Source organism: Pelophylax lessonae, assembly GCF_965119305.1.
Source record: "Pelophylax lessonae genome assembly, chromosome: 6".
Lineage (NCBI taxonomy): Eukaryota > Metazoa > Chordata > Amphibia > Anura > Ranidae > Pelophylax > Pelophylax lessonae.
Window position 1 is genome coordinate 39203935 of NC_138773.1, and position 8754 is coordinate 39212688.

General features: G+C 41.7%; 1 protein-coding gene across 1 annotated transcript in view; it reads left to right on the forward strand.

Annotated features, from left to right (window-relative positions):
* The window catches only part of LOC309558538 (uncharacterized protein), a gene marked incomplete at its 5' end in the record, with an annotated part of 169828 nt that extends 161566 nt beyond the window's left edge, over nucleotides 1–8262 (forward strand). The window contains 2 exons of the mRNA XM_082261617.1: nucleotides 2105–2407; nucleotides 7866–8262. Of these exons, the coding sequence (XP_082117743.1) occupies nucleotides 2105–2407; nucleotides 7866–8245 (683 nt within the window). The 3' untranslated portion in view covers nucleotides 8246–8262. The remainder of the gene's footprint in view (nucleotides 1–2104; nucleotides 2408–7865) is intronic.
* Nucleotides 8263–8754: the final 492 nt, after the last annotated feature.

The window sequence follows — 8754 nt, forward strand, 5'->3', positions numbered from 1 at the left end:
TGTTGCCTTGCTGTTATCTGGAACCAGTCTGCCCATTCTCCTCTGACCTCAACAAGGCATTTTCCTCCACACAACTGCCGCTCACTGGATATTTTCTTTTTTTAGGACCATTCTCTGTAAACCCGAGAGATGGTTGGGTGTAAAAATCCCAGTAGATCAGAAGTTTTTGAAATCCTCAGACCAGCCCGTCTGGCACCAACAACCATGCCACGTTCAAAGTCATTAAAATCCCCTTTCTTCCCCATTCTGATGCTTGGTTTGAACTTCAGCAAGTTGTCCTCACCATGCCTAGATGCCTAAATGCATTGAGTTGCTGCTATGTGATTGGCAGATTGGCAATTTGTGTTACTAAGCAATTGAACAGGTGTACCTAATATAGTGGCCGGTGAGTGCATATACAGTAAATTAGCAGTGTCCCAGTCCAGATGGCCGGTCTCCTCACACTCCCAGCCTTTCCGTTGTCAATGGGAAGTACAGCAAAGGTAGAGGTGGAGGTGGAGCAGCTGCTCCACCTCCACCTCCACCTTTGCTGTACTTCCCACTGACAACAGAAAGACTGGGAGTGTGAGGAGACCGGCCATCTGGACTGGGACACTGCTAATTTCCCACCAGAAGCCCATGTGACCAGGTGACAAAGTAGCACAATGGGGAGACAGCGACAAGAGTTGTCGCCCTACAACAGGAAGTGACTGAACAAGGACTTTCCTGGCAGCATTAACAGACACAATACAGGGGAGAGAAAGACAAGGCACCATTAAGGAAACCAATATTAAGAGGTCCCAATCCAACCATCCGGTTAAGGAAAGCTATGCTTGCTTAAGGCTCTCTGATATCCTAATTGTGGTGAGTGCATCCCCATAGGGGGACCTTTCTTGAAGAGCACCTGGGCACTTATATGGATATGAGCACCTTTCCAGCACTTTAGTTTCTTTTGGGAAGAAACCTTTCTTTGGACTGTATATATTTTTGCACTTTGCATATGGTTGTACAAAGGACATTTGATATATTGTATCTTTGCACTTAAAACATCGATTTTTATATTTTTATATTGTTGATCACCAATGCACTTTATATCTATATAAGTATTCTAATATTTGACCACCAATTATGTAGTTACAATTATAGACACCCTTTTTTTGCACTTTATCTACACCTTCATATACCTGTTAGCGCCGCCTTATTCAACCTTTTTAATCTTACTGGTATTTTACCTAGTGAGCAGCAGCTTCAGGTTTTATCACCATATTTTACCCCTCACTTATTTATTCATCACAGCGCGGGTATTAAGTTATTGGTTTTATATGTAATAAAGACTGCTGCTCTCTCTCCTTGTGCAGGGGGACTGGTCTTGTCTCCGCCCCTTCCTGTAGTTATCTGAAGAAGGTGGGATCTGTTGGGCCCCTCCCACAGTTCTGCTCTCTGCACTGGCTATGTACAGCACAGTGATGATGTAATTGCTACTTTACAGGGTTATATCTCATTTTCCAACAGTATTTGTTGCACACAAAGTGGATTTACTGTATATCCGTTGCAGCTATTTATAAATATATGCTTAAAGCGGTGTTCCAGCCTCCCCCTCCACCCCCTCCACCCCCTCCAAAAATTAAAAGTCAGCAGTTACACATACTGTACACATACTGTAGCTGCTGACTTTTAATATTAGGACACTTACCTGTCCTGGAGTCCAGCGATGTCGGCACCGCAGCCGATGTTTCAATTGGCTGTCGGGTGCTGCCGCCACCATTGCTGGTGAGGGAACCCGGCAGTGAAGCCTTACGGCTTCACGGGTGGGTCACTAATGGGCATATGCATTGGCTCGGCGGCGGAGAAGGAAGAGGGGGCCAAACTTCCGAGGGTGCTGGAAGTAAGGAAGGGTACCTGTCAAAAACAGATGCCCGTTCCCCCCTCTCCCTGAAAGGTGCCAAATGTGGCACCGGAGGGGGGGAGAAAGCAAATGAGCGGAAGTTCCACTTTGGGTGGAACTCCGCTTTAAATGAAAGTTTTTGTGCCCGGTGTTCAGCTTTATAACATGTCTGGTATACTTTTTAACATGATCAATATATCATGAGCTATTTAAATTTCAGGCACTTTTTGTGTATTCCAGCTAAACCCCAGATGGTGGAGCCTATAGAGATCACTATGAGGGATTCTTATGTTCAATTCACCCTCAATCTACAAAAGTTTTACCCAAAAGATATTGAAATTGATTGGATATATGAAGAAAAAGATAAAAAACATCTCATTACATCTGAGAGCACAGTCACAGAACACAGTGACCTCACATGTGACATCACTAGCGTTGCCCGCACTTTAATAAGCTCCTTTACTGATCCACAATTCAAAGTCTCTGTAACATGGAAACACAATTCTATGGATGAATCGGAGATCAGAACACTGACTGTAAGAGGTAAGAACATTCTTTAAAGCAGCGTTTTTCAATCAGGGTGCCCAGGTACCCTGGTGTGCCTTGAGGTTTCTTTAGGGCTACCTTGGCAAAATGCCTAAAAATTGCCCCAAAATTGTATACAAGCTGGTGGGTGGATGAAACCTGCCTTTTAGTTACACAAAGCCATGGGTTTTCATTGTGCACCATTACAACCTTCTAGCTGCCAACCTCCTAACGGCCAATGACATTATCAGTTGACAAGGAGGATGTCAGTTGCCTGAATATCATTCTTATTTGACCCTCCCTTGCCTCTCTCCATTGGTTTTGGGGTTTCATTAGCTGAGTGATGGAGAAAAACTGAGGGGGAAGAGAAACATTGGAATACTAGTCAGTACCAGTTTGCAAAAGTGTATTTGCTTGGGAAAAATAAATCACCTCTACCGCTGGGTGTCCTACGTGTATTGATATAGCTGCATTATGTAAAACTATTCAAATAGTTTTTACATTTTAGAATGGGGTGCCTTATTACTGTCCGTAATTTTGGAGGTTGCCTCGAGATTGTCCATACATTTTAAAGAGTGCCTTGACTGAAAAAAGGTTGAGAAACACTGCTTAAAGCTGGATACACACTATACAATTTTTTACTTTAGATTCACCAAAACCATATAATATGAGGTCAAACCTAAACACTTTCAATTTGTATGCAATCAGGCAGGCCCTTGCACTACATAGTTGAAGGTAAATCTAAAGGAAATCTAACAACAAAAGTTGCATAGCGTGTCTACCCAGAACAATATAAATTGTACTTAATGGGTGTGGACCCACGCAAAGGTCTGTGAATCATTTTGGGTAAGTAAATAATTGATCAGGCTGCTGCTGTGTTGACGGTTCACCACTTCTGGACCGAGCCCATTTCTGACACATGTTGTTTACAAGTTAAAATCATTTTTTTTTCTTAAGCTGGAAAATTACTTAGAACCCCCAAACATTATATATATTTTTTTAGCAAAGAGAATAAAATGGTGGTCGTTGCAATATTTTTTGTCAAGCAGTATTTGCGCAGCAGTCTTTCAAATGCCATATTTTGGGGGAAAAAATAAATTTCACTACATTAAAAAAAAAAAAAAATGAAACAGTAAAGTTAGCCCATTTTTTTTTTGTATATTGTGAAAAATGATGTCCCCCCGAGTAAATAGATACCTAACATGTTATGGTTTAAAATGTAAAACCCACGGAATGGCGACAAACTACAGTACATAAAAATCTCCATAGGTGACGCTTAAAATTTTTTTTAATGGTTACCAGTTTAGGGTTACAGAGTAGCTCTTTTTTTTTTAATTATTGCTCTCGCTTTGGCGATCGCGGCAATACCTCACATGTGTGGTTTGAACAGCGCTTTCATTTGCGGGCGCGACTTACGTATGCGTTTTCTTTCGTGCGCAAGCTCACGGTGACGAGGGAGCTTTAAAATTGTTTTTTTTCCTATTTATTTTATTTTTTAATTTTAGCACAGTTTTAAAAAAAATAAAAATAAAAATCTGATCACTTTTATTGCTGTCACAAGCAATGTAAACATCCCTTGTGACAGTAATAGGCAGTGATAGGTACTCTTTATGGAGGGACCCCAGACCCCTCCACTGCACTTCAATGTATTCAAAATGCTGAAATCTGCATTTTTTGAATACTGACAGTTTTTTAAATCCTGCGCCTTTAGTCACCGAGTAACCTGGACGCGACGTCATCTCGCTACTTCCAGGTTACTACATCGGAGATTGGGACTCCAGCCAGCCCATGGATGTGCCGGCTGGTTTCTCTGGTCTCCCGGTGGGATGGGAGACTAGGGCAGAGCCGCAGAAGGCAGCAGGGGGGGGGGGGGGCGTCACATTATCACCTGAAAGACAACTGCAGCCTCTAAAAAATGGTACCGGGATTATGCCTCTAGCTGCTGACATCACCCCAGGTACAACCACTTCTCTGAGCCGACGTAGGGCTACGTCGGTTCGCGGGAAGTGGTTAAATAAACTTATCTAAGAATGTGTAGTGACTACAGAGCTGCCCTAATAAAGTGCATTCAAATAATGAGCAACACATTCATCTATTGTGATACAAAATAAACTTTTGGTAAAATGCTAAAGATAAAGTGCTAACGGTGTTAAAAAGTAATAGTAATAAGAATGCTGAGTGCAGTATCAAATCAAATAATCCATAAACTTTAGGTGAGTCTTGCTGCAATGTGAATCCAAAGTGGTGCTCCCCTCCTATGTGCTCCCCTCCTATGTGCCCCCCTCCTATGTGCTCCCCTCCTATGTGCTCCACTCCTATGTGCTCCCCTCTTATGTGCTCCCCTCCTATATGCCCCCCTCCTATATGCCCCACTCCTATGTGCTCCACTCCTATGTGCTCCCCTCTTATGTGCTACCCTCCTATATGCCCCCTTCCTATGTGCCCCCACTCACCAGCTATATGTATAAAACAGGCTATGATTATATATGCTCCTTCCATGTATTGTTGTTTGGCTGTTAGTGGTATCCAAATCAGGCATATGACCTTCTCTCACCTTCTCTCCGCCATTTCACTCTACAAATGTGAGCCCACATAGGTATCACCATGGAAAGGACGGGAGAACATTCAGAGTGTAAAACTGTTGACTTTTATTAACCACCTGCCAACCAATATACTGCAGCAGGCTGGTTTGGCTGCGTGGACCGCCGTAGCTGTACGGCAGTTGGCGGGATCGCTCCTTGGGGCACATGCGCCCGCCTCCATTAGGAAGCGGGGAAGCCAATGTACGGGGCCGGCAGCCGCGACTGCCGCCAGGCACCCGCGATCGCTCCCCGTGAAGAGAGAACGACGGTCAGCTGTTGTAAACACAGCAGACCGTTGTTCTCTCTGGAATGAAGACAGAGAGCCAGTGATCCTCCTATATAGGATCACAGTTCTCTGTGTTGATTCCACAAGTCCCTCCCCCTCACAGTTAGAAAACACCCCCTAGGCTCACACTTAACCCTTTCATCGCCCCTGGTGTTAACTCCTTCCCTGCCAGTTTCATTATTACAGTAATAGTGCATATTTTTAGCACTGATTACTTTAGTAATGTCACTGGTCCCCCCCCCCAAAAGTGTCAAAAATGACAGTTAGGGGTCCAATCTGTCCGCCGCAATGTCGCAGACCCGCTAAAAATTGCAGATTGCCGTCATTACTAGTAAAATAAATAAATAAATAAAAATGACATAAATCTTTCCCCTAGTTTGTAGACGCAATAACCTTTGCGCAAAACAATCAAAATACACTTATTGGGATTTTTTTTTACCAACTATATGTAGCAGAATACAAATTGACCTAAAATGATAAAAAAATTTGATTTTTACATTTTTTTTTTGGGGAATGTTATATAGCAGAAAGAAAAAAAAAATATATATATATATATATATATATATATATATATATTTTTTTTTTTTTTTTTTTTATTTCAGAATTGTTGCTCTTTTTTTGTTTATAGCGCAAAAAAAAAATTGCACAGGTGATCAAATACCACCAAAAGAAAGCTCTATTTGTGGGAAAAAAGGACATAAATTTTATTTGGGTCCAGTGTTGCACGACCGCGCAATTGTTCGTTAAAATCATTCAGTGCCGAATCACAAAAATTGGCCTGGTCATTAAGGGGGCAAATCCTTCCGGTGCAGAAGTAGTTAAAGAAAAAAAGCGCACTTGCACTTACATATAAAAACGCTTTTTAACACCGTTAGCACTTAACCAAAAGTTTATTTTGTATCACAATAGATGAATGTGTTGCTCATTATTTGAATGCACTTTATTAGGCACAATTTAGGAAAGTTTACTTCTTTGAAATTTAGAGTCCTTATATTCCCCTCGTGTCTTATTGTTCTATGATTTACTTTGAATGTAATCATCCTGTGATCACTAGAGCCCAAGTTGTCCCGTACTTCTATATCTGAGATTAGGCCTGAATCATTCGTAATTAACCACTTCTGGACCGAAAGATTTTCCCCCTTAATGACCAGGCCATATTTTGTGATTCGGCACTGCGTTACTTTAACGGACAATTGCGCAGCCCATTTTTTCCCACAAACAGAGCTTTCTTTTGGTGGTATTTGATCACCTGTGCAATTTTTATTTTTTGCGCTATAAACAAAAAAAGAGCGACAATTCTGGAAAAAAAAAACAATATTTTTCACATTCTGCTATATGACATTCTCAAAAAAAAAATTAAAAAATCAAAATTTTTTAACATTTTAGGATAAAAAATGCAATAAGCGTATTTTGATTGGTTTGCACAAAAGTTATCGCGTCTACTAACTACGGGAAAGATTTATGTCATTTTTATTGTTTTTTTTTTTTTTTTTTACTACTAATGGCGGCGATCAGCGATTTTAGCGGGACTGCGACATTGCGGCAGACAGATCGGATCCCTAACTGACATTTTTGACACTTTTGGGGGGGACCAGTGACATTACTACAGTAATCAGTGCTAAAAATATGCACTGTTACTGTAATTATGCTATTGGCAGGAAAGGGGGTTAACCCTGTGGGTGATCAAGGGGTTACATGTGAGCCTAGGGGAGTGATTCTTACTGTGGGGGGGTTAAGCTTCTGAAATGACCATAGAGACATGTGATCCTATATGGAAGGATCACATGGGCTCTATGATCATCCCAGGGAGAAGGACGGTCAGCTGTGTTTACACCGTCCTTCTCTCTCAGTGGGGAACGATCGCGGGTGTCAGGCGGCAATCTGAGCCACCTACCCGCTGTATCGGCTTCCCTGCTGACAAGAGGGGGTGGGAGCGCGCCGGCGGCGGCACGTGCTTACCCCCTAGACTCCCAAGAGCGAGCGCCGTACATATACGGCGACTTGCTTAGAGTGGCTGCCTGCCGCATTACATCTGCGGCGGGTGGTCGTAAGCCATTTAAGGTCATCACAGAGGACAAGGGGGTACTCTACATCTGGAGGAAAAAAGATTTCATCTTCAAATACAAAAACGCTTCCTCACAGTAAGAGCTGTGAAAATATAGAATAGACTCCCTCCAGAGGTGGTTCTGGCTAGCTCACTAGATTGCTCTAAAAAAGGCCTGGATTCTTTCCTGGGTGTACATAATATAACTGGATACTAATATTTATAGGTAAAGTTGATCCAGGGAATATCTGATTGCCTCTCAGGGATCAGGAAGGAACGTTTGCCACTCTGTAGCAAATTGGATCATGCTTTGCTGGCGGTTTTTTGCCTTCCTCTGGATCAACTGTGGGTATAGGATTGTATAATATTTTTTTTTCCTATTTTTTCCTCCTATTATTGGTTGAACTAGATGGACTTATTTCAATCAGACTAACTATGTAATTATGTAATTTTAAAAATAAAAAGTTCCTGTTATTTAAGAAAAAAGGCATTTTCCTTTAAGCTTTTATTTTTTTTTGTGAACCAAGTCTATTCTGTTAAATATAAAGTGACATTAAATTGCAGATCTGCCCTGGATTCTTCAAGTCGAAGAGATCATACTTCCGAAGCTAGAAGAAAACAAGAAAACCTGTCTGATCTGTAATATTTCTGGATATTTCCCGGATCATCTGTCTGTGAGCTGGTTTAAGAAGGAACCCGGAACAGACTCACATCCAATCAAAACATCTCTACCTAATGATTATTACAAAGTTTTTGAAACAAAGCATCAGAAAGAAAAGCTCTCCTGTCAATCATGTCTGAAATTCACCTATAAATCCAAGAGAGACCTGGGGGCAGAGTTTATCTGTAGAGTGGAACATCCCAACTTGGAGCATCCAATAGAGAGAAGCACGGGTCCTATAGGATTAGGTAAACTGTCTACGAATACGGCTGGGAACACGTAACAGCTGAGTGACATTCTATATGAGGAATCCCCAAACTACGGCCCTCCAGCTGTTATGGAACTACACATCCCATGAGGCATTGGAAAACTCTGACATTTACAGACAGGACTAGGCATGATGGGAGTTGCAGTTCCTGAACATCTGGAGGGCCATAGTTTGAAGACCCCTGTAACATCAAATGGATTTTAGTGCATGGCTGGCTATGCTATAATAACCAAATATGTCCACCCACATTAACAGTTGCGAAATGGAGCTTGAAAAGTAGAAACACTGAGAAGTAAAAGATACTAAGCAATTTTGCAAATATAAACTTTGGCCTCTACTTTTTTCTTCCCTCTGCTTTGAGAGTTGTCTTCACACGTCCTTCTTTATGTAGATGTTGCTTTGTTTCCTTCCATTTTGTCTGTAGCCTTAAGTGCAACTGTAGAAAAAGACCGAGGACAACAAAGTCACCTGCTTCATGTAACTTTTTGATGTAATGTCTTCACTGCCAAGAAAGATAAATTATA